The 26,093-nt window shown below is 38.6% G+C and overlaps 1 protein-coding gene across 4 annotated transcripts in view; it reads left to right on the forward strand.

The window, feature by feature from the left end:
• Nucleotides 1-500: 500 nt before the first annotated feature.
• The window catches only part of TDP1 (tyrosyl-DNA phosphodiesterase 1), a 45,998-nt gene continuing 20,405 nt past the window's right edge, over nt 501-26,093 (forward strand). Inside the window, exons 1-13 of one of the 4 annotated variants that reach the window (XM_057370578.1) lie at nt 501-585; nt 1,286-1,836; nt 3,312-3,355; nt 4,020-4,075; nt 5,908-6,004; nt 8,059-8,093; nt 10,197-10,289; nt 11,881-12,051; nt 13,625-13,703; nt 16,115-16,300; nt 17,049-17,097; nt 19,781-19,847; nt 24,536-24,643. In XM_057370578.1, coding sequence (XP_057226561.1) covers nt 1,290-1,836; nt 3,312-3,355; nt 4,020-4,075; nt 5,908-6,004; nt 8,059-8,093; nt 10,197-10,289; nt 11,881-12,051; nt 13,625-13,703; nt 16,115-16,300; nt 17,049-17,097; nt 19,781-19,847; nt 24,536-24,643 — 1,532 coding nt within the window. In that variant the 5' untranslated portion in view covers nt 501-585; nt 1,286-1,289. Of the gene's footprint in view, nt 586-907; nt 1,024-1,285; nt 1,837-3,311; nt 3,356-4,019; nt 4,076-5,907; nt 6,005-8,058; nt 8,094-10,196; nt 10,290-11,880; nt 12,052-13,624; nt 13,704-16,114; nt 16,301-17,048; nt 17,098-19,780; nt 19,848-24,535; nt 24,644-26,093 lie in introns of those variants that run through there. The other 3 variants (XM_057370577.1, XM_057370579.1, XM_057370576.1) reach the window with 3 other exon arrangements.

The following is a 26,093-nucleotide window of genomic DNA, read 5'->3' on the forward strand; positions in this document are numbered from 1 at the left end:
AGCATTTCAGSAAAAAGCATTATGCACAACTCTACAGACAAGCACTAAGAAATTACACAAGCCAGCTGAATTTTCAGTTACCCTTTTCCAAGAGTAGCCTGCCAATTTCATTGTATGCTGGCACTTACGGAATTCATTAACTGCAGCCATAAGCAGACAATAAATCAGTGACGAGAACCAGCGCTCAGTTCACCGCAGCAGCCAAAACACCCTTTGATGCGGCCCGCGCCCATCCTTCGATTAAATTTACACCTGCTCTCCTCCCGCTCCTTCCCGAAGTCCTCACACAGTTATCTCATTAGCGGGGCACTTCAGACACACTAATTAATACCGGGCCAACGAACAAYTATGCAAATACCGCACCTACCCATTACTAACATTAAGGTCAAATAAAGGCTCATTAGAATAATTCAGTTCTCTGACACACGCCTACTGTGCCGGCGCAGCCCCCTGAGCGCCTCACGGCGGCCGCGCGGCCCCGGCTCGGGAGGCGGGGCRGGAGGAAGGCGGGTCTGGGCCTGCTCTCGCTCCGCATCGCGGGCGCTGCCGGGGCGCCGGGCGGGCTGTGAGTGAGTCACTGAGTGAGTGAGTGAGTGTGTGCAGGCGGCCGTGAAGCGCGGCGGGCAGAGCGGGCGGTGGGGCTGAGGGGTAGGAAGCCCGCGGGGTCGGAGCGGCCACCGGGATCCGCGCGGCGCCGTGGCCCGTGCAGCGCCTCCCCCGGCCGTGGGCGCCGCCTTCCCTGTTGGGCGGCGGGAACCGCGGTGGCGGCCGCATGGGCTCTCGGTGGCGGTGGCCGGGTTCTGCCGCCTGCGCGTTAGCGGGGAGGAGCGGCGGAGGGTCTCACCGGGGGCATGGTGGCGATGGAGGGAGCCCACGGTCCCGGAGCGTTCCCGCCGCGGCTGCCTGAAAGCTCGGCCCCGTGCTCCTGAACCTCTCCGGAGAGCGCCCTGGATCGCTCACCCTGAGGGAAATGTCTATAYCATGCAAATCACATCTCTGAATTTTTGGAATGCTTTCCCTTAGGTGCGTCTATCCTAGCTTGTTTTTCATGTGCAGATTTTCACATTAGCTGCTTCCCATTCGATTGTTGCCCCCATTGCACGTGTTTCTTTGTTGCCTGGGCACAGAAAAAAGCCTTGTAGATTATGAAGTTTTCCCCGAGGTTCTGCCAAGTACAAAAGCGCAGCTCCTGAGTGATAAACAAATGGGAAAGAGGAAGGGAAACAGACTTGAACATAGCAAAACCGTACAATTKTTGTTTTGTGTTTTGTATTTTAATCCCTAGGAACATGCTTCAGGAAGGTGCACACGGTAAATGGACAGTATCTAGCAGTGATGAAAGCGCTGAGGAAAATTCTGACAGTGAGAAACCATGCACATCTTCACTATCGGATGCTGCACCTGGTAGAGCAAGTGGACCACAATATCCATGCTCTGAAGCTAGAAAAGCTGCTCACAAGAGGAAAGCTTCTCCCCTGAAGCTCACTGATAAAAGTCTTTCTACAGAAACACCTCCAGCAGTAAAACAGAGACCAAGCCAAGAAGGCTCAGGCTGGTGTCTTTCTAGTAGTGATGAAGAGCCTGAAGATCTGCAAAAGCATGCCCACAAAGAAACAGTGAAAGAAGAAAAATACGATGCACCCAAAGAACATCCTCTGAATCTTTGCAAAGATGACAAACTCTCAGAGAATCTGAAAAAAGAGGAGCATGATGAAACACCCAGTGAAGCCCAAGATACCTGGGATTTATTGAATGGAGGGAATCCTTTCAGGTTTTTTCTCACTAAAGTCAGCGGAATTGGACAGAGCTATAATTCTGGAGCCCTTCACATAAAAGGTGAACAAGTGGCTTCTACCAAAGTGGGTTTTTGCGGGAATGCTTATTTTTAGTTGGTGGATATTTTTAAATGCATATWTTTTTTGATGTACCAGAGCTTTCATATTCTAAATGTGCAGGTAGAAATTTGTTCTGTTATCTGGACTTTTCTCTTTTAGAAGTATAGTTTATAATTCATTATTTGCTGATACTTCGTTGTAACTTGAGTTATGCTGCAGAAATGTAATGTGTATTTAGACACGGCAAGTCATGSTGCTTCTTATTGCTGCTTTCCCTGTGAGGTAATCTGTGGAAAACTGCTTGACTTTGTGGCAGTTAATGAGGTGCTTTTCTTGGATGCATAACTCCCTGAGTACTTGTTTGCACTTGCCTTCATGCTCCTGAGTGGTTTGGACGTAGTAATTCACTATTAGTTGATGCAGTACTTCTGAAGTTCTGTTTCTCGGATTCATGGGTCCAGTTAAACTCAGCTGGGAGAGAGCTATCCATCAGCCAAGATGGAGTAAAGTCTTTGTTGTACAATACTGATGCTTCAGGAATGCTCTGTAGTTGTAGTTTGATGTCRGGGGAAGAACTTTGTGCACCTGTGAACATCCCCTTAGTTAAAAAAATCGTATCCATCACAACACAGAATCAGAAATAAGTATTAATAAGAGAATTATGTATAGAAATACAAAAAGTCAGAAAAAAATCATAGTTCTTTGAGCGAGAAGAAATTCTCAAGACTTGAACAATTCGAATATAACCTTTCCTTATGCCTATGAGCTCTGATTACTGATGGAAGCTGGTGTCAGAGACCTCAGTTGCTTGACTGCTGTATGTTTTTACATGCTTTATGAATTTGTGGCTTTTGGCCTGTCCTCTCTTAGGTGTCCTGCTACATGAGTAGTTGAGTGGGTGGACAGGCAGTATTTTTGTATAACCTGCACAAACAGATTTCTATAGAGCTAGGGCATTAAGTATTTTTTGCATCCTAGAAGTTACTTGTAGGGTATATTTTCAAGTTGGTGCTGTGCTCCCATTGTTGAAGTTCTTAGTCACCAGTTGGGTTAGTTTCCTGTGTTGCCATGATTTAACGATGGATACACATATCCTACAATCAGTCTGCAGCAGATAAATAATATGCCGTTATTGCTGCTACCCTGCCACAGTTCTTCAAGCCCACTTGATAGGGGAGGGAGTAGTTTAATGTCCCTTTCTCAGTATGATCTTGTTCTTTTTCCTAATCAGCTTTTAAAACTTGCTTTCTGCTTTGAGAGGATGAATACTTTTTATGAGCATATGATCCTGAGTGAATCACAGGAGAGTCAGTGACTTGAATACTCAGAATAGTAAACTTACTTGTGAATGCCTCTGTTACATCAAGTGTAAGAACAATCTGGCCTTTGTGCTGTGGTAGTAACCAAGTTGTTCAAGATGCAAAATGTTTACTAGAACATTTTTTTAATTTAATTATGCTTTAATATTTTTAATAGATATTTTGTCTCCTCTTTTTGGAACTCTCATATCTTCTGCCCAGGTGAGTTTCCTGTTTGCCAAACTGATTTCACTTGCTTGTTACATTTTATTAACATTAAACTTGATATCCAGGCTTCTGTCACATAGCTGATATTAGCAGGGAACCTTGTTAAAATACAGAGGGAATTCTAAATGTTTTCAACTGTTCAACAACTTGTTGAAATATAAAAATTATCCTATGTTCTGCTGTAGAATTCAGGCAATTATAAGACTACTTTCTCCTGATTTTGAGGAATGTACAATTGAAAAGTGTAGTTATGTTCATATCAAGGAGGTTTTTTGAAAGAAAAAAAATGCCTTGCAGTCTAGGAATTATATCTTTGTTAGTGCCTAGAAGCTTTTGCTGTCATTCATAGTATAAACACAAGATGATGCTTGAACCTAAGCTTTAGTATTATGTGCATGTTTTTAATTTTTTTTTCCTGGATGGTAATTTTTGTGAGCACTAATGCACAGTTTTGAGAAAATTTMATTTTTGCATTGTTAAGAGAAATGAAAGAAAGGATGTGAAAGTGAAAAGTACACCTGTTTTTAGAATATGCTGCATATAATGTAAGCAGTAATGTGTGACAACTTTACATAGGAAGCTTTTTTGCTGTAGTTCATTGATCTAGCAAACTGTTTTTTCTTTTTAATGAATCTGTTTTCTTTGTCTTATAAACCAGTTTAACTACTGTATAGATGTGGGATGGCTTGTAAGACAGTACCCSCTGGAATTCAGGTATGTTTATTTTACAGAGGTGAAATGATGCAATTTCTGGATCATTCTGTTCATACAAGTTCCTATTTAAAAACAATTGTTTGCAGTTGCAGGTTATTKTTACCAATTGGATATGCGTAGATTCCTAGTTTTCTTTCTACTCTTATTCCACAGTTGTAGTTCTGTTGATTTCTTGGCTGTTTTCAAGACTGTGAAATGGTCAGAGTTCAGGATAGCTGGTTTCTGATTCTAAGCAGTAAGCAATTTAAGCGGTAGATGACCTGTAGAGATAGAACAAGAACCTTTTTGCAATACAATGTACTGAGTCAAGAGCCAGATAGTGCAAGAGAAAGGTGAGACTGCAGGAAGGTCACGAGAAAACTATGAAAAGAGTCAGGATGATGTGATGGATCTGATACAGGAAGTTGGTGCATGTAATGAGARCATTTCTTGTTTGCTTGAAGTTCCTTTCTGATAATTGCAAACTCCTGCAGAGGAAGGGAGCACATAGTGGGCTTGGTTTGTTGTTTTTATTCTCATTTCACTGGAAGTGCAGTGCAGCTAGATTTCATAGAATCACAAGTGGGTAAAGTTGGAAGGAACCACATTGGGTTAAGCAGCACACTATTCCTTGTGGGATCCTCCACTACWTGTGTCAGAAAGCTGTCATCAATGCTTCTGAAGAACTTCCTGTACTGTTCATCCTTTGAACAGCTCGGTTGTTAGTCCCCCATGAGAGCCTGTGTCTKTGACTCTGAGGATGATGGTATTGCTACCATCCTCATCCACTTAGTAGAAGTAGTAGAGTAGAAGGCCTCATCCACTTAGTCCTTCTGATTGCCTGCAGCGAACACCCACAACAGTGTCACCCTTCCTAGTCKGCTCTTTTCTCCTAACTCATTATAGCTCATGGGTGTGAGCTATCCCACCATGTCTCCCACCATGTAATCACAATGAGATCAAAGCCCTGTGACTGGACACAGATCCCCAGTTGCTCCTGTTTGTTCCCTGTACTGTGGTATAYAGGTKCTTTATAGAAGGGTTTGAGTGTGCYAGTATCCCAGTGGGGGTGCAAAGGAACACCCCATAGTTMTGTCCTGTGGTTATGTCTTTAGCTGCTTGTAGTTGCTGCAGTTATCCCCATCTTTGTCCATCATTCCCCATAAGTGGCAGGAGAGAAAAGAGCCCAACTTGTACTCCAGTTGTCCTGAGGCCCTGAGGTCCCTCTTGTTTTTCTGCAGTCTTGTTGCGACTTTATTGGTACTCACTTGGAAAGCCTGTAATCAGTGGGCTRTAGCAGGCTGGGAAATTTCTTGGTGATGCCTGTTACTTGGACCCTACAAAGGCAACACAACTCCCTGTGAATTAGATCTGGTTGGCAGGACTGGAAGTTTTGTTCTGGGAAATGAATACCAAATTACTGCCAGAGTAGACCTAGCCCTCTCCTTTTCCCTGTCAGTCTTCCCATCTCTGTAAGGTAATAATTGCTAAATTGTCTTAGATCACATTGTGTGTATTAGTYCTTTTGAGAGCTTTCATTTGTCTTTTTCCAGCTACAAGGACAAGAATTTCTTTCATGATTTTGCCTTAAGAGTTTCTATTTTAATGTCTGCTTTACTCCACACTTCTTGTTTTCCTGGTTTGTTTTGTTTTGTTTTTAAATTTTCTAATGTCTTTTCTTTAGAGGCTCTATTGTAGTTACAGCTATTTTGTGTTAGTTAATAAGGATTTCAGTGCCATCTTTCTGCTGGGCTATCAGATTTAGTGGCCAAATGTCATAGCTATTTGRGGGAATGGTTTAAGGTGATTGCTAATTCACTTGATGTTTTAATGGTAATCTCCTTTTATTTAAGGAAGAAACCATTGCTGATAGTTCACGGTGAGAAGAGAGAATCCAAAGCTCAACTGATTGCAGAAGCACGGCCTTATGAGAATATTAGCTTCTGTCAGGTAATTAACATTTGTATCATCCTTTGGTTCAAGTTAAKCCATCTTTTACACTCAAAGTCTTATTAGTGATGAAAAGACACACCTTGTGTGGGAAGTTTTTTGTTATGCTTTAARGAATCTGTACCAGGGTCACAGGAACATGGTAACGATGATCCCTGTCGTTTGTCATTATGGGAGGCTTCACCCATGAAAGTTTGTACAGAATGGCTGCCCACAAAAATGTCACAGGAAAAGTTGCTCATCTTTTCCACGAAAATGTTACACTCAACTTCCTACAGTGGCTGAAAAGAAAGGGTTTTGTTGTGTGTAAAGTCCGGAACTTCATTCTAATGTCACGATGATCTTAAATCTCATGAAAGAATTATTCTTTTCCATGCATATTTTACACAAGAAAATGCTGATACAAATCATCTCCATAATGTTTAAATTGCTGTGAGCACACTTCCTGGCATGTGCCATTTTATCTCTGATGTTCTTTTTGTTCATTGTTTTGCTGTCCCTAAGTTGTGAAATCATTGACTTCATCCTGGGGGATGGAKGTGGCTGTGACAACTTGTCAGTGTTTCAAGATTTTGCCAGGTGAACTATATTAATGATTGTGGGGACATCATGCCCCTTATTAGGAGGAGAATAATCTTGAAATTTTGTTCTCTTTAGAGCAGTCTGGTGATCCTGAGCTCCCTGTTGAGYTGGTGCCAGACACAATGAGTTCTCACAACCAGTTCTCTAATCAGGTGTTTGCACTAAGTTGTGGAGTAGCAACAATTTTAGATTAAGATTTCAAATAGGCTAACTATTATTTTATGGGTTTGTACGTAATGTTTCCTTTTCATACGCAACAAGAATTTGAATGCAATATATCCCAGAAAATAAACTTGTCAATGTAGTTAATAGTAAGGACCAGGGGGAAAAAGTGTTTGTGATAATTCTCTTATTTGCATATATTGCTTCAGATTCCTCTGGTAGTCCATGTGCATTTCATTATGTTAATACTGCAAAAASAAGTGTAAATATTTTAATGTTTTCCCACCCATGTTAACTAGACACAATGTTGGAGCTGTCACTGGCTAAAACTATTTTATTAATACCCATAGCTCACATTTAATTCTCTCCCTAGAAATGGTGCTGTGAATGGCCTTTAAGAGTAAAACACTGATTTAAAAAAAAGAAGCATTTCTGTTTGGCTTTTTGCAATGGCAGCCATTAAGCTGCTTGTAACAGTTAGTTTATGCATTAGAATCATGGAATGGAAAGGGACCTTTGGAGGCCAACTGTCCTGCTCAAGCAGGGTTCCTTAGAGCCAGTTGTCTAGGACAGTGGCTAGATGAGTTTTAAATATCTACAAGGATAGAGACTCCATAACCTTTCTGGGCAACCCATGGCAGTGCTCAGTCACCCTCACAGTTAAAGTCGTTCCTTGTTGTTCCTTTGTTTCAGTTTGTGCCCATTGCWTYTGCTCCTGGCACCACTAAAAAGAGCCTGGCTCCCTTTTCCTTGTATTTGTACTTTAGGTTCCCTCTGAGCCTGTTCTCCACGTGAAATAGTCCCAGCTCTCTCRGTGTTTCCTCATAGGAAATTCTCCAGTTGGGCTCTCTGCAGGATATCTGTCTGAGTTTCTCCTGTACTGGGAGCCCGGAACTAGACCCAGTACTGCAGATGTGGCCTCACTGGTGTTCAACAGTGAGGAAGGATTGCCTCCCAAGACCTGCTGGCAACACTTCTGCAGGCCAGGACCCTGTTAGTCATCTTTGGTGCAAAGGCACATTCCTGGCTTTTGTTCAGCTTGATGTCCAGCAGGAGCCCTGAGTCATTTTCTGCTGAGTATTTCTCAAAATGCTGCTAGTRGGAGAGGCACAAATTTTGCTGGAACAGTTCCAGCAAGAGTTGCATTACCATTTAAAGTTTAACTTACAGAAAGTGGAAAGTGTATTAGAAGTACTGAGAGGGAAAATAATGTATTTTCTGATTTGTCCACTAGAGAGCAGTGAAATGAAGCAAAATTAAGAAGCAATGCAAACCAGGAATTTTTAATGATCAACTTTTTAATTTTGTAGGCTAAACTGGATATTGCATTTGGAACTCACCATACGTAAGTAACAGTATGAAGCAGAAAGGTGTGCCACAAAATTGGGTTTCATAGAAATTGTTGAGTCTTAAAGCTTCCRTAAACATCTTACGTTTAGAGATAACGGAATTGTTCTAGTTTAAGGAAGCAAATTAGCTGTTGAATAGATGTAAGATGTGCAGGTTAAACAGTTGAGGCTGAACTGGTCTAGTATAGGTGAACTGCAGTTCCTGGCTGTTAACTCATGCCTTAATACCAAAAACATAATGCAGACTTGATAGGCAGGGCAGACACAACACAGATTTACTAATCGTGTTTTTTAGTTAATGTGGGGGTTTTGAAAATAATTACCAAATTTGGGGTTCTTCTGAAAGAAAAAACTTCAATTGGGTATTATAAAAAGTRTCACAAAGTAAATTTTGTAGATACAAGTCTACAGATAAGAACAGATTTAATCGTATGTTTTAGCAAAGATCTTTTGGGTTCAGTTTGGGTTTCAGTRAAAAATACTGCAGTATTTTCAATCAGTTGACCTTTAGCATAACTTTTGTTGTATAATATGACGTTACATTAAAACATTGATCTGAAGTGCCAGTTTTTCTGGCAGAAGGTACACTGATAAACTCATTGCATGTTTGGAGAAGAAAGTAGAGATAAAAGAAAGAAGTCAGCATTTTATAAAGGAGTCTTGTTTCCTGTAAGTTTGGTGAGGGATACAGAATAAAATTAGGTTGTTTTTCAAATAATTTAATTTTTAAACATTTTAAAATACTTCAGCTTATTGACACTTCAGCAAGTGTAAGCAGCAGCTGTCATTCTTTGTGTGCTTAACTTTAGTTTTGAGTTGTTTTTTTTTTCTTCAATTAGTTTGAATTGCTGTGTATATGTGCTATATATAGTGGTGCTAAATGCTTAAAGCTTTTAACCCTGTATTTTAAAGGGTTATTCTGGGTAGTGGATTTCTGGATGTATGTTCCTACTGCAGGCAGAACACAAGAAGTTGTTAGCAGAGTAGTAAATTGGATACTGGTGGGTAATGAAACAATTTTGATTGAAGAGATATTTAATAGATTTCACCTGATCAAATATAGAGTTAAATTTATGTAATTCCTGTCATATGATGTAAAAAATTATGTCAGTGACTGATTTTTTGAGATGGTGGTGTTGTGGTCAGTCACCACTTTTATGTACCTCAATCATGCACTTATATTTTGCTGTAAAATACTTTACTGTCAACTCCAGCTGTGCTTAGATCAAGGCATAACACAGATGGGGGGGGACTATTTATTGGTATGACATCTTGCATATTGTGGAGATTGTGCAGCAAGCAAAGGATAGTATGTGCAGGTGACATTAARAGCAGAATTTACTGAACAAGTATTTGTCTAAATTCAAGCTAGATATGGCTTGTGCAGCATTATCTTGCCATGGGACAGCACTGAAATTAAGAATGCTTTTCCTTATGCTTTCATTCTTGAGCATGAGTTTCTGTGGAAGCCATCTCATCCTTTGGGATCACATAGATRTGTGTGTCTTTACAGAACTATTGAAAACTTGTGTATGAAAATTTGAGCAGTTTTGTTACAAAAAATACAGACATGTATTTTTATCTCAATTRCTAGTTTTAAAATTACTTTGTGCTGTACCTTGAGTAAAGAGTTATGATAAATAAATAGCTTTTTTGCCATTACAGTGATTGGTTAGCTACATGCATACCTTTTTTAAAGTAAAAGTCATTAGTTTAAAAAGAAGTATCTAGGTTTTAAAAAAATTAGGTATAAGTAAAGGCCTTTCAGTGTTCCTTAATTCTTTTTCTAACTATTTGCGAGGAGATCAGTTTATCTGAAGAACTGTGCAAAYACAGGAAGTGTTCTGCAAGTATTCATTTTGCAGTGGGTAGTTGGTTGCTTTAGATGTTAAGCTGTRCTCTGAAATAAAATATATGGGGGTAGTCTAAAGGCTGCCATATGAGCTTGGCATGTACATGTATTGAAGTCTAAATGCTTGTATGGTGCAAAACAAGTTTTTGAAAATAATTACCTTGGAGCTTTTTAATGAATTGCTAATTTATTTCCTACTCTCAGCRTACTTGAAATAGATGAAGAGCTTTATATCTTCTTTTTAAAGGAAAATGATGTTGTTGTTATATGAAGAAGGTCTTCGAGTTGTGATACATACATCCAATCTTATTGCTGAAGATTGGCACCAGAAAACTCAGGGGTAAGCAACAATCTCTAGCAGGTGTATGTTTAATACTTTCCATAGGTATTTGCTGCTGCTGAAGATGGGATATTAGATCAGGTGATCTAATGTTTCAAACCTTACACTCATAAAATCAAAAAAAAAATTTAAAGTGCTAGCTAAGTCTGAACTCTACTTGCTTTCTCCTGTAACCAAAACCATGTTGCCAGCTGGCTGATAGCTTAAAATCAGCCTGACTGATACAAAATTTAATTATGCTGTGTTGTCTCTTTATGAAAAAAAATTCTAAGCTATAAAGTACTGTTTAGAAAGATCTGAAACAGCTATTTAAAAATTATGTTAATACTGCAAGAATAATGTGGATGTGTGAACATTCTGGTTTTGCTATGACTTTATCTACAATGTAGTCTGATACATTTGGGGCTCTATTTTTCCTGTAATATAGTAGATGACCTAGTATTTGCCCAGTATCTTTTCCTGGGAAGAAATTTTCTTCCTGTTTTCTTGGTAGAAGTTTTTTAATTTAATGACCAGTTTGGGACATAGTTTCGTTGAGAGCGTAAAAAGTAGGATTAAGTGGCATGTTAATTTAAAGGTGCTCAACCTCTTGGGGTTTTTGGCTATTTTTATGGGAGCATTTTTTTTAGTTAGATGACTGCAGTAAATCAGGATACAAAGTATTTTCAAACTAATGGAAAGTTGCTTTTCAGAAAGTACTGTCACTTTGACATCCATTTTCCTGCCATTAAATATAGCAGAGTTTTGAGACTGTTTGCCTGGGGCAAGCTCTTTGAGTGGCAAAAATAGGTACTAATTTTTTTGCCTTTAGATTTTATGGGTGGCTTTAGTATCTTGTGGCAGTTAGCTTTTCAGAAAGCTAAGAAGGCATGAAAATACCTACTTGGGATACTTAACAAGTTCCCCTATTTGTTAAGCATGGGGAATATTTTTCTTTTYTTAGCTTTTGCATATTGCAGTGTTATGCAGTATCACAATATCCTTTGATGGTGAATTTCTAAGGATAGTATCAACACATTGTAAAGTTAATAATGCAGATTCTTTGGTTCCCATGGCTACAATAATGTCTGATTGGAAAGAAATACTAAATGTTTCCCTGCATAGTGCCCATCCTGTTTTACTCTGATGGAGATTTTTGAGGGTCAACTTACCATTGTGGGCTATACTTCAAATTATGCRAACATTTCAGATGCTTTAATTGGTAGTTTTCTATGCAGTTACACAAATCAGTACACAAATCTGCCTATCAGTTTAGCAGAATGCCTTGCAGTGTTCTATTCCTATAGAAGATATTGATGAAAGGACTCATGGTTAGTAAATCTGAGTTTGGCCAGTTTAACAGTGGTGGAAGCTGTAAATGTATGTGTGGATAGGARTGTTGTTTTAATTTGAAAGTATTAGTGTTACGATTTCAAGTATGAACCGATTGTATAGATGTAAAGACAACTCATCTGTAGTTAGTGTTGCAGTGAATCTATCAAGTATTTGTTTAGCACCTTTAGATGTGCTTTACTTACGTACTAAATCCATATGTTATTAATGTGTGGTGTTCTTGTTTATATGGCTGATTTTTTCCTYTTTTTCTTTTAAGAATATGGCTAAGCCCTTTATATCCAAGGCTACCTGAGGGAGCATCTGGTTCTGCTGGTGAATCTGCAACAAATTTTAAATCTGACCTAATAAGTTACTTGTCAGCTTACAGTTCTCCTGCACTCAAGGAATGGATAGATCTGATTCAAGAACATGATTTATCAGAGACGAGGTATAAATAATATTTTGGGTTTTGGAACTTGCGCATGTGGAGTTGTTTTGTTTGGTTCTGTTTTTTTTTTTAAATTTAAATAACTGTGTTAGGATCTGTTAGACCTTGTGTTTGTTTTGTAAGCTAATCTCGTTTCAGACTTAAGTGTTCAAACATTAACTTTATGAAGTTTTTAAAAATTAATCTTGTGTAGATTATGTCAAATTGACCAACTTCTAATTTTATATGCATTAATTTTAAAAGAATGAAGAAAGGTGCACTAGGGGTAACTTTACAGAAGGTAGCTCTAAAGTAATATGGACTTGATTTCATCTGAGCCAGTCTGGCTCAATTAGTTACTCCAATAAAATTACCGGTGGAAAAACTGTGTACTGGGTTTTTCATGTAAGAGTGGACATACAAGCAAATGTTACTGTAATGGGAATTTTATTCAGAATAAGCTTCTGTGTTTGTAAGGCAAAGTTTAATCCACATATCTATAGAATTTGCCTATAACAGGCATGGATTGGTTCTGGTGTGCAGTGTTGTGTCTAACTGGTCTTGGAATAGTCTTCTCTAATATCACATTGTTGATAGTACTTAAAATAATTTAGGATGGTTAATTTACTTCTAATAAGTAGTTCCACTTAAATAGGGTATTTACTGCAGCRACTGTAAATCTCCCTGGCAACTTAATTGATGTTTCATAATCTGACAAAAAATAGTTGAAAAGAGAAGCTGAAAGTGGTCATATACTGCAGTGGAAACAGAGATGTCTAGTTTATATGTAAAAAAGTGCTTTTGTCTGTACATGTCTAAAAGATTGGAGATGGTTAAAAAAAAAAGTGTAGTTCATTATCAGGTGGGCTAACAGCCTGCTCTGATTGAATTGATATCAGCATGAGCTTAAACCWATGAGTTGAGCCCTAGCTGATAGGAGCTGATTTATGTATGGGCTAGGAAGGAGTCACATGTTAGGGTAAGATGGGTTCCTTGCCATTTCATATACTGTAGGGGACATTCWGTCATGGATAAAGTTAGGCATGAGATGCATGCTGTAAGGAACAGCTTTTTAAAGCATCTGGTTTTTTTGTGGCTTTTGTGGGCAGGTTTCTTTACCTGTTTTCAGGGCAAAGTCAAATAGGTTACTAAACTCATTATTAGGAAGACTGTTGAAAAAGCTGTACTTTGAGTCTGAATTATTAGGTTCAAATGAAAACTCATACCTGAATCTGCTGTTTTGTAGCAGTAGATTAGCTTTACTCAAAATTATATACCCAGTTGTGTGCCAAATGAGCTATTTGTGTGTATTGCTAACATCATCTATCTTCTGCATTTTTGTACTCTGAAATAGATGTAGTTCTTGTCTCTGCTGTAAAACAGCCTAGTGGTGCATGACAGCTATATAGGAGGCTGATAATAAATTATACAGCTGAAAATCCACTTTTCTTTGTATGMTAAATCCCATGAGAAAGATTACATATGCCTTGCACTTGCATGCTTAATCTTGCTGGTAAGTTTTACTGAATACCTTCCTGCCTTACAAACCAACTCCAGATCTGCAAAAATTCCTTATTGTTTTCTTTTTTTTTAGCGTGTATCTGCTTGGTTCTACCCCTGGACGATATCAAGGCAATGATAAAGAAAAGTGGGGTCATCTTAGGCTCAGAAAGGTATGAAAACTATAATCCTTTTTGTTAATATATTTTAAAATATACATAAAATTTTGGAGAGCATTTACTAATTCCTTCCAATTTTTCTAGCTTTCATCATCAGTCTTTTAATACAGTTAAAGTTGGCAGTAACATATATAAGMTTGCAGTTTAGAACTTAATCTGTCTACTGATGAAAAAGACAATAAAATGGTTTTGTAAGTACATTAGCAACAAAAGGAGACTAATGAGAATCTCCATCATTTATTGGATGCATGGGGAGATATAGTGACAAAGGATGGGGCAAAGGCTGAGGTGCTTGATGCCTTTTTTTGCCTCTTTCTTTAATAGCAAGACCTGTTCTCCATGTATCCAGCTCCCCAAGCTGGAATACAGGGACTGGGAACAGAGTGAAACTGCCCCCCCCATAACCCGAGGGGAGCTGGCTAGCACCTCCTGCAACACTGAAGTATGCACAGATTCATGGGACCAAATGGGATCCACTGAGGGAGCTGGCAGAAGAGCTCATCAAGCCACTTTCAATCATTTATCAGCAGTTCTGACTAAATGGGGAGGTCCCGGGTCATTGGAGGTTGGCAAATCTGATACCCATTTATGAGAAGGRTTGGAAGAAAGATGCAGGGAGCTACATGCCTGTAAGTCTGACCTTGGTGCCAGGGAAGGTTGTGAAGCAGATAATCTCAAATGTACAGGGTAACCAGGTTATTAGGCCCAGACAGCATGAGAAAGGCAGGTCCTGCTTGGCTAACCTGATCCCCTTCTGTGACATCTCAGTTCCCCTGTACTTGACACTGGTGAGACCACACCTCGAGTGTTGTGCCCAGCTTTGGGCCCCTTACGACAAGACACTGAGGTGCTGGAGCAAGTCAGAGAAGGACAGCAGTGCTGGTGAAGAGTCTGGAGCATGGTTCTGATGAGGAGCAGCTCAGGAAGTTGGAGGTGTTTAGCCTGGAGAAGAAAARGCTCAGGGACAACYTWGTTGCTCTCTACAGCTGCTTGAAAGGAGGCTGTAGCTGAATGAGGGTTGGTCTCTTCTCSTAAGYAGCAARTGATAGGACAAGAGGAARTGGCCTCAAGTTGTGCCCAGGAAGGTATGAGGATATTAAGAGAAATTCCTTTAAAGTCTGTCAAGCATTGAATAGGCTACCCAGGGAAGTGTTGGAATCACYATCCTTGAAGATATTTAATAGATTTGTAGATTTGGGACTTAGGGACATGGTTTAGGGGTGTATGTGTGTGTTATATTAACAGTTGAACTCTATTGCTTTTAGAGGTCTTGTTGATTTAGGTAAGCCATAAGAGTAAAGATTTACTCTTAGGTAAGCCATAAGAGTAAATCTTCAAGATTTTATATATCAAGTTTTTAGGGACCCTTCTTGTTTGGTTGGTTGGTGTTTTGTTGAGGTTTTTTTTTGCCCCCAGAATTTGAGGTATTTCATGTCATCTATTAAATGCTTCTCATAATTGGAGAATTTTTAACCTGCACCTCCTGCTAAAGGGGCATTATTTCAAATACTCTCATGAATTCTACATGGAGTTCTAGTGCTGTCTGTGGCAGACTTCTGTGATATACAGAATATTTATGTATCACATTGCTTTTCAATATTAGGTTACTGTTAKAGACATCCTTTTGCTCATTAAGGACTTGTCCTTTCTGGTACATGTTGTCTGATGTTTTTTTGCCTCATTAGACACAGAACGAAGGAAAAATAAACCAGAGAAGGCCTGCAAGGGAGAAAGAGAGTGGTCTTGTGGCTAATGTTTCTGTGATGTAAAAAGGTTTTTAGTTACAATGCAGATAGACCTGATAACAGTACACTGATGACTGAAGCCATTAGATTGTATGTTTGCTCTAAGTGAGGTAAAGTTGGCAACTACATATGTTGTCATATGTGTCTTTACACATCTGTTTTTGATGTGACTTTAAATTCCATTCACAGCTGGAAAACTCTAAAAGGAAAATTTCAGCTTTCAATTGATCTTTTTTCCCRTCTAATTGTAGGCTTCTCTTGTTGAAGCTGGGTCTCATGGCTTTAGGATATAGGAGGAATTTTATGGCCAACAGCTACCAAATATGAAAAATATTTAGTTGTTTAAGTTATTGTGGCTTCTGAAGCTAATGTTTCATGTTTTTAGACAGAGCTGCTAACATTCTTTTCACCCATTATTTAATGGTTGACTTTGGTGCTTTTGATTAAAACCTGTGATGTTTAATCTTCTCKAGAAATGAGTTTATTTTAAAWGMSTKWWTTTTTTTTTWAAATRCAATGTTAAATATGTAGTATGAATGTTAATCRCTTTCATTATCAGAAGTGAATTATAGAGGATTTATTATCTCTTCTGATACATCAAACTGATTAAGGTATTCTTTGCCTGTTGAAGTCTAACAGTGTTTTAATTCCCCTCACTAGCTTTTGAAGGAACATGCTCTGCCAATACCAGCACAGGAATCCTGGCCTCTTGTTGGACAGTTCTCAAGCATTGGTTCAATGGGAGCTGATGGGTCCAAATGGCTGTGCTCTGAGTTCCAGGAGAGCCTGGTGGCTGCAGCCAGCAGTGTGACACCTTTTCTTAAATGTGATGTCCCAATTCATTTGGTATGTCTTTTAGATGCTGTAGACTATTATTTAACACTTAATAATTTGTTTTGGAGATCTTAATCATTGGTTTGCTTTTAACTTTTGGGAGACAGTAATGGACTTTTGATCACAAAATCATATGTGTCCRTTTAGTGATGTTTAGTTGTGTATGCTTTGCTGTTAAAACGTACTGTAATTTCCATCTCCATGACACTAGAATATATATCTCATGAAAATTATCTTTTCATTCTATAGCTTGTCTTCCATTGTATTTTGTAGATGCAGCTATTTTTTCTGCTGAGATGTAACTGACTCCTTAGTCATTAATGCCTTTGGTTGTTAGCACAATTAAGGGGAGGAGCAGAAAAGTTTGTGACAAGAGCTTGTTAAGTCCAGGAAAAATGACGGTCAAACTATGCCTTTACCACATGGTAATTGCTCCTACATACTCATATTTGAGGTGTGAGACTAGAATCTCATAAAATACTAAGAGCTAGCTTTGACTACTGTGGAAGTGGCTGAAGCAGTATTACTTGAGACTTGCTATCTAATTTTGGTTAGCTGTGTAAGAGTGGTAAAAATACTAGACTTTGTTACTGGCACAAATGTAKTAGTAAGCTGCAGTATGATTTTTTACTTTTGAAAAAGAAAGCTTTTAATATTTATATTTTTTTCAAGTTTTCTCTAAGTTGTTTGTGTGAAAATTGACAGCTTATTTATTTAAAGCTCTATTATTGAAGTTACTTTTTGTTCTGCCTCCATGAAGGTTTATCCTACTGTGAACAATGTGAGGCAAAGTCTAGAAGGCTATCCTGGTAAGCATATGAATCCCCATTTATTTCCTTTTTGTGGTCAAAATGTCCTGAAAAATCACTTTAGTGGTTGCTGTTAAATGAACATGAGTTTCTCATCTGCTGAGAACATGATAGAATAGGTGGCAGTAGAATCTTACAACTTGTACTGGAGCTCTGACTCCATCTCTCCCATTGGTATTGAATAGAAAAGGCTCTGTGGGCAGTGGCATGTAATATTTGTCTGTCCTAGCCATGTTCATATGTCACTGTATGGGAGAACAACAGCTCTTGCCCACTGCTCTTAGTCGAGTCATAATTTCATTTTGGCAGAAAATTAATGTTTGAATCTGTCAAGTTCYCCTCCTGTTTTGATTGCAATGTCATTCTGCGCATCAGATGCAATGGAGGCTAAGGTGTTATTGCTAGATTTTTTTARTATTGTAATATACAACTGTTTTGCTCAGTATATCCATATTATTTTCATGAATTCATTGTATTTGTAAAAGCATAGCCCCAGCCAACCKGAAATAGGAACTGGTACTGTAGTATTCTGATACAGTGAAGCTTCTGTGRCTCAAACACAATTTTTCAAAAGGTCAAGGCATGTGAAAGAGATTCATGAGGACTGAAAGAAAATAATGCTTTCCTGTCTTTAGGAARGGTAAGAAGGAGGATCTGGGGCCCTGTAGGCCTGCCAGCCTCACYTTGCTCCCTGGGAAGGTGATGGAACAAGGAATCCTGGAAATAATTTCTAAACATATGATGGACAAAGAAGGGAACTCGTAGTGGTCAGCATAGTTTTTTAAAGGAGAAATTATGCTTTATTAACCTGATGTTCTTCTAGATGAGATAAGTGGCTTAGATGAGTGAGGAGTGCACCTAGATGTTGTTTATCTTAACTTTGTCTTCCAACACTGTCTTCTCTAGCRTCATTACAATGATGTGATTAAGTACAGGCTGGATGAGTGGAAAGTGGGGCAGATTGGAAACTGGCTGAGTTGCCAGGCCTCAAAGGCTGTGAGTGTTGGCACAAAGGCCAGCAGGAGGTCAGCTGTTAGTGGTGGCATGTGCCAAGCACTGGTACTAGGGTCATGTGTTAATGTCTTCATCAGTGACCTGGCTGGTGGGGCAGAGTACAGCCACAGGGAGTTTCCACATAATGCAAACTGGGGTGGAGAGGTTGCAGGCACAGGTGCACGTTGAGGGTTGACCGGGGTAAACAACTTTGCAGAAAAAGACCAGGAAGTGCTGATGGTCACTACGCTGAAGATGAAGCAGCAATACAGCSTTGTAACAAGAAGGGCACCAGAATCCTGGCCTGTGTTAGGAAGTGACCTACTCTCTCTGTTTAGCACCATTAAGACCACATCTGCAGTGCCGTGTCCAGTTGTTGACTTCCAATACGATACAGATRTGAACATACTGAACCAAGTACTGCACAAAGCCACGAAGATCAATAAGGGATTGGAGCATCTCTCGTGCAAAGAGAAACTGAGAGAGCTGGATAATTCTTGGAACTTGGAGAAGTATGCATTCCTGGGAGATYTTATCAATGTGTATAAATAAAAATTATAGGAAGGTGCAAGGTAGAGGCAGATGCTTTGCATGGTGACCAAGGAAAGAACGAAAGGCTGTGGATGTACATGGGAATCTCCTGTATCTCAATTTATCCTTACAGCAAAATTATTTGCTGATGTTTAAATGCAATAGGTTGCTCATAAAGGCTGTAGAGTCTCTGTTTTTGAACATACTCTATAAACCTGTCAGAACACCAGTGAACAGTGTGTTGTGTTCAGCCCGGCTTTGAGCAAGGAGCTATCCTAGATGATCTCCAGAGGGTGCTTTCAACTTCAACAATTCAGTGATTCTTTGGCKTTGCCAAATCATTGAAAGTGTTCCTGTTCCACACTAGGTACCTATACGCCAGTGCAAGACAGTAGCAGTTGAATTCTTCTAACAGGTGGTGGATTTTGAACATGGAGCTAGCATGAATGTTTTCAGCAGTCTTTGTCTTTCTTCTGAWTGGTGTTTGGACATACATAGAAATTGCAGCTGGAGAATTTATAGGTGTATCTGGTTCCCAGACTTAATTTAGGGTCTCTACATACATCTGGGTATCTACAACCTAGTAACTTCTTACTGTAATTTCTTTCATATTGTGAAATAACTTGGTGAATTACACAACTTTGTGTTTGTGCAAATGAATGGTTCTGTGGATTCCTGCAGTTAGAGCATTCCTGAGAGTAGCAAAGCTTTTGTAACGGGTCCTATGGCATTTTCTAGGACTTGTTAAATACAGGCTTTGCATCATGCTTTTACTACACAACACTAATATAATTCAGTATGCCTGGATGAYTCTTCTTTGTTAAATCTGTTTCAAGAAATCACAATGTGCATTAGCCAAAAGCCAAAGCAATACRAATATAATTTCATTACAGAAGTTCTTGCTTACCTACCTGTAATTCTCCCTGTATGCAGTTTCTTCTTTTCCTGGTGAAAATGTGTAGTGTTTAAAAACTTGCTAAATTATAAGAATAAAAAAAAAAAAACCACCTCCATATACCATTTTATACTACTGGAGCATTTAATAATTTTCTGAAAGTAATTCATGAAGGTAGGACAGACACCTTCTTCCCTGAGATGCTTGCTGCTTTTAGAATGCCTTTCAAAAAATAAATGTACATGTTCTATTTTTTTTCTGAAGCTGGTGGCTCACTTCCGTACAGTATACAGACAGCACAGAAACAGCTGTGGTTGCATTCCTATTTTCAGTAAGTAGAACTCAATTCTATGTGGGTTTTTTTCAGGCTGTATGTTTTACAGTTACAGTGGTGTAATGTTTTGAGTGTTAAAAGCAAATTAAGTAGAAGTGGTTACAAGCATGATATTCTTAAAATTTTTAAAGGCCTTTAGTTCCTTACCTGCTGGGTCTAATCTCCAAAAKTTAGTAGAAAACATGCTGTTTACCTATAAAAATTGTATGGAATAATGTTGCTACTCAATTTAGGTTTCTGTAAACTTYTATTTAAGGTTTCCTTTTTTGAACTGGAATAATGTTACCTTTTTTTTTTAAACTTGTATTTCACTTTCCTCACTTTTGCCTCAGCATTAATAGGATTTCAACTGAGCCACAACAGAATTAGAAAGGCTTTTTTTCGTGGTTGCTTTAGACCACTTCTAAGTGCGGCAGTCCTGCTGCAAAATTCTCAGTCCCTTATGGCAATATCTTTTGTTAAAGATGCCTGACATTTTCTATTAAAAACTTCTATTTCCATGTGCTATTAGTTGTGCCAGATTCTAACAGTCTGACACATTCCTTGCCAGATGTCTCCCTCAGGCTGAATCTTTAAAGACTCACGCGTGTTTTGAGAACAATGGGAAAAGTTGTTTTGCAAAGATCAAAAAAAAATTAATAAAACTTGTAACCTCTTACAAGACCACAACTTCCCATTCCTTTCATCAGAAACTTTTAACTCTTCCTGGTGGAAGTTGCTCTGGTAAGATTATTTACTAAGTAAGATTGTGTGAAAATTCATAGGATGATTTTACTAAATTAAGAGTGTGTTAAGTTGGGTATATATTCAGGGGACTGAAATAGAATTGCTTCTTGCAGAGGGAATCCTCCATTCTGGAGTGGAGGTGATTGCTGTTGTGAGCCTTGCTGGTAAATGTTTGAAGAATGGCACTTGGGCAAAAAGTATGTGAGGCTTTGTGTCCTCCCTTTAAAGTGTGCTCTCTGAATACTTTCAGCAAAGGAAGAAAGCTKCAATCAACCTGAAGCTTTCAAGATTGTTCAGTCATGATTCAAAAAACAAGAAAATCATAAATCTGGSGGTGTTGGTGCAGTCTTAGTTCAGTTTCTGTAGTCATATACCTCATGAGAATCTTACTAGAAGAAGGATATAAWTTTTTTTCAGTTAGTCACTTACTTMGTACACAGAACATTATTTAGTAATGATATAATTAATTGATTTGTTCCTTTTCAATGAAAAGATGCCWACATACCTGGGTCTGGGCATATAGAGTCCTGCTCTGGCAGCAGAAGGGCTGTTTCAAGTTCATCAGCCAAACTGGCTGCAGATGGCAGTGGTCCTGCATAATTGTTCTGTAGTGACTACCCAGATGCAGGGCCTTACCCTCCAGTAATGCAGGATACTAGCCCTTGAGGAGAGCCTGCATGTGAACKCTCACCCCAGGGCAGGTGACAGACAGCAGTCTCTTACCCATGGAACCTGGGACACAAAAAAGAGTAGGCTTCAATAGATGTAAATACAAGATGAGCTGTTTTAAAGACTTGCTATAATGGCAAGACTTTGGGCAGTGGAGGGATTAGAGGAATTTCAAAAATTACTGTTCATACTGGAAAGTAGTATGAAACCAGCAGGAAACTAGGGATTCTACCAGGGCTGAAAGAAAAAAAAACCCCAAACTCTTTATGCTTACAGTAAAGGAGAAGGAATAACTCCTTTATTAATGGAATTGAAAAAGAGTGTCCTGTAGCCTCTCACCTAAAGRGGCGGGACCTCTGCCCCAGGCATGTAATTTTTAATAAATCTGTGGGTTGTTTTCCTCTCTTCTGCCAGCTGAGTGCTTTTAACCTACAATGCAGCTCTGAGCTGTAATTTTTCAGAAGAATAATGTGATTAAACTTAGTCTTGATTTTACTTTTCTGATTGTAGCAAATGATTATAAGATTGTTTTCTTAGATTAGCTACTGTGTAAATGGTGTCATTTGCAGAGTTTTCTCTCTAGTATTATTGCTGATTTTTCCTTTCAGTATTACTTATCAATGAGGAGAGATTTGCAATGCTTAATAATTTTTGTTAGTTGCTGCTTTTGAAACAGTTGATCAGCTTTAATAGTAGATATTGTATTTTAACATTCATTTTAATTGATTGKCTTTTAGTACCGTGTGCCTTACATTTGTACAGTTACCTTGTCAAGTTTTTGAAGAAGGTTTGACAAGTTTGTTTGACACAGGGCTGCCAAGTCCATAATAATTGTTGTATTAGAGTTTTTGTGTCCTTTAGACCTAGAGAGTTTTAAAGAAGTTTTGAGTTTTCTTCTCAGTTTGAAGAAGTATCATGTTGTTTCCCTAAAATCATAAATTATGAGRGACAGAGCACCTACACAGAGAGCATACTGTTCTCTTAGGTTGAAACTAAAATGGTGTGAGTTGTTGCTTTGTTCAAGCCTAGTTGCCAGTATCTTAAGATGGAAAATCCTTTCAGTATTTGAAATAAGAGAGTTAAATGATAAAAGAGGCGGTGTTGTAGAAAATTAGTTATTTCTGGCTCTGCTTACGAATTAAGTATTTCTGCACCGTTAAATTTCCAAGACTTTGTGGTTTAATACTGGCCAGCAGCTCAGCACCACAAAGCCACTTACTTGGGCTCTCTCACCTTCCTTTCCACCCCCCTAGTGGGATAGGGAAGAGAATCTTAAGAGTAAAGTGAGGAGACTTGTGGGTTAAAATACAGTTCAATAATAAAGCAAAAGCTGCACATACAACAAAGCAAAATTAGTTCATTCACCACACCCCATGGGCAGTCAGTGTTCTGTCATCCCTAGGAAGAGTGCTCTATCATGCCTAATGGTTACTTGGGAAAATAAAAGCCATCACTCCAAATGTCCACCCCTTTCTTTTCCCTCAGCTTCTTGTGCTGAGCATGATGGTGTATGGTATGGAATAACCCTTTGGTCAGCTGGAGACAACTGTCCTGCCWGTTTACCCTCCCAGCCTCTTGTGCACCCCCAGCCTATTTGCTGAGGCAGAAAAGCTCTGTGAAGAGACAGCTAAAACATCTGTGTTAGCAGCTGTTTCCAGCACAAATCCAAACATAACCCCATACCAGCTAGCATGAAGAAAATTAAGACACACTATTTGTATCTGGCCAAGATGAGGCAAAACTGAGTAGACTGAGATACTATCTCAGTAGACTGAGACACTATCTCAGAATTACTGCAGTTACTAGTGAGGGGAAAAGTTGGTCCCAGAGTAAAACAGTGAGGTAAATCTAAAGCAAATAAATTTAAAATTCCCAGTTCTACTATTTTCCCTGGTTTAAATTTTTACAGTTTTATTGGAGTTACCTAATTATTTTTGTCCTGTAAACTTAAAGATGCTTGCCTAAACTATCAGTTTTGAGAAAAAAGGTATTAGAAGGGTGGTTGAGTCATGATTCAGCCTTACAGTCTGCATCGTATGTGGAAAGTGTTGTGTTCTGTAGGGGAAGAGGGGAGGAGAAGCTTAATCAGCTGATTCTGTATCATATGTATCTTTGTCTGTCCTATAGAGACAGACTTTGATGTGGCTTGTGCTGAAACATAAAGAAGTCTAGTTTGCATCTAACGTGCACAGARTGTTTCAGCTCTTGGCGTTTAGGAATACAAGACCGGTTCTCAGGGTTTTTTTCCTTCATTGGGGGAGTTAGGATTGTTAAAGTAAGTCGGTCTTCACCTTTGAGCTACAAAGCCTCTTAATTTCAAATTCACTATGTTTAACTGCTAGTCCTGTTAGTTAGGTAAATAATTCCAGCCCTTCCAAGTCAGCCTTCTCAGGCTTTTAGAGGAACACAGTGCACTTAAGAGGAATTTCAGAGCTAATTGATTCTATTTTGAYTTGTGTATTAGAGGAGAATGCCAAGTTAGGGAAACAGGATTGTGGCAACTGAAACCAGAGTCTTCCTTCTGGTCTGGGGAAAGAAAAGTCTGTGGGTGAAGGATGGTGTGTTAAGAAGCCTTATTCCTGAATTTGAATGAGGACTAGCAGCTGTGAACAGAAAGTGCTTTTAAATGCCATGACTGTATACCTTCAGTTATGTATATATATTTACTGCTTGTTTGTGGTTTAGTTGTGTAACACTGATGCTGAATTAGTACAGTAATGGCTTGTTATTTTCTACTAGTTCTATTATATACCCATGGATAGGACCTCTATTCTCTCAAATTTCTCAGTGGCTTAGGAGCACGGAAAAGGGAAGAGGAAGAGTAGTGGCAGCAGTCTACCAGTTGCTTGCTGCCTCTGTGTCATGGATAATAAATTGTAATAAACTTGGGGAATTTTGTGAGGCTTAGTTCGGTGCAAAACTCAGTTGCCTGAAGTCATAGGCATCRGTAGTCTTCAAAGAAGAAATATTGGCCAGAAGTTTAGACTTAGCTTCCTGAGTGCTGTCTGGACTGGAGGAATGGAAAAACTTGTTAGGAGGACCTGACACACTGAGGAGAATATCTCTCTGGGTTAGTTGTAAGGAAAAAAAAATCCTACCCTTCTGACTACTAGTAGAATTGAAATTCAGSATTAACAGTTCAGTTAAATATGGTATTTTAAGACTTTCTCTAGGGGAARTAAGTGTTGAATGTGACAAGTATAAGTAGTGTTACTGAAACTATGTCGCTGTAGTGTGGTATTTTTAGACATCAAAACCATGTATGAAAAGAATTCCTTTTGTTTTTCTAGCAAATGGTCAGCAGAAGTCACAGGTCGAACTCAAGCTATACCTCACATTAAGACCTACATGAGACTCTCTCCTGACTTCCAGAAGATTGCATGGTTCTTAGTAACAAGGTAAACAACTAGCCAATAYAGCTCTCATTTAAGAACTTGTACATATAGACTTTTTTTGTCAACTGCAGGCCCAGGTGAGTTACTGCCTTTACCTTCATAATGCTTCAATTAGTGATATGCATTTTTGTCCATATTTAATGTTTCTCCATTGCATTGCCCCATTTGAGGTTGCAGATTGAAATAATTATGTCAGGAACTGTTGGTAATTGCACCAAAATCTTGTCTGAGCTTTGACCGTCAGTTTTGGAGTTCAACACCAATCTAAAGTGATAAGTATCTTTTAAATCTTGGGTTAAGTTTCTTTAAGACATACTATGGTATGGAATGAATGTACTGGTTTCTACAAAATAGATATGGGTTAAGATGAAGGTATCCTTGGGCTGCCCTATTGTTATAAAACATATAGGTACATAGAATTTGGAATCTGAACTTTCRTCAGACTGAGTTGTTCAGCAGTCTGCCTTGAAGTATAAGCTTTATATTTCTTTTATTTAGTTTTTAAAGAAGTCAGAAGAGGAAGCAAGAAATTTCTTGACTTGAAGAGAGAATGTCTTGTGAATCAAAAATATAGATATGTTTCAGTTTTGCCGAAAACTGTTTTTTTATGCAACCCTGTATTCTACAGATTATGGTCTTTGTGTCCTTACTCTTAAATGCTCAGTTACTTTAATATTTTTCTTCTTTTTATGTTTGGTCTCATTAAATTTTATGACTCACTGATACTGTTGCCTGCAATAGTGGYAGTGATTAAAGTGCTTTTAAAAGGTTTTAAGTCAGTTAAATGTGATGCTCACTGTGCCTAATACAGAAATTCATGGTGCTTTATTTTCTCGTGTTTCCTCTGTTCCACCATTTGCTGTTACCAAACAGCATCCAGTATGACCATCAGTTGAAACATAATGTGCAAGTTTTTTAATGTGCTTGAGAAGTAGGTTTTGGCAACAGAATTGCATATATTTTTGACTCCCAAATTGATCTTTGTAGCAAATGCTGATGAAAGATTAACTACATCATGGTGCTGAATAGCAAATTGAAACAAAAATACCTCTTTCATAAGTATTTGTTCTCATAAATAGTTCAAAGATCAAAATGCCAGGAGCAAAAGATGCTGTTTAACACTCTACTAAAATGTAGAATGCAAACCCACTGTGTACTTAGTCATATTTGAGCTAGCCCTTAATCTTCTTAAGTCATCAAATTGAAGCTATTACCAAATTCCTTTCTGAAATGTGCGGAGGAGATTCAAAAGGCTGAATTTGTCTTGTAGATCTGTATGACAGAAATAGRCTTGTATAATTATCCACATGTGTTGTATGAATGCCTTTCTACATATTGTCTCTGTTGCTCCCACTGTGCTATAAAAATAGCAATAAGGAATAACACCCAAGTCACTTTTTGTGAGAAGACTATTCCAATGGAATTCAAGTTCTCCTGAAAGAAGGGCATTGCT

This window comes from Malurus melanocephalus, unplaced genomic scaffold (assembly GCF_030028575.1).
Source record: "Malurus melanocephalus ecotype Western Australia unplaced genomic scaffold, MMel_1.1 scaffold_129, whole genome shotgun sequence".
Classification (NCBI taxonomy): Eukaryota; Metazoa; Chordata; class Aves; order Passeriformes; family Maluridae; genus Malurus; species Malurus melanocephalus.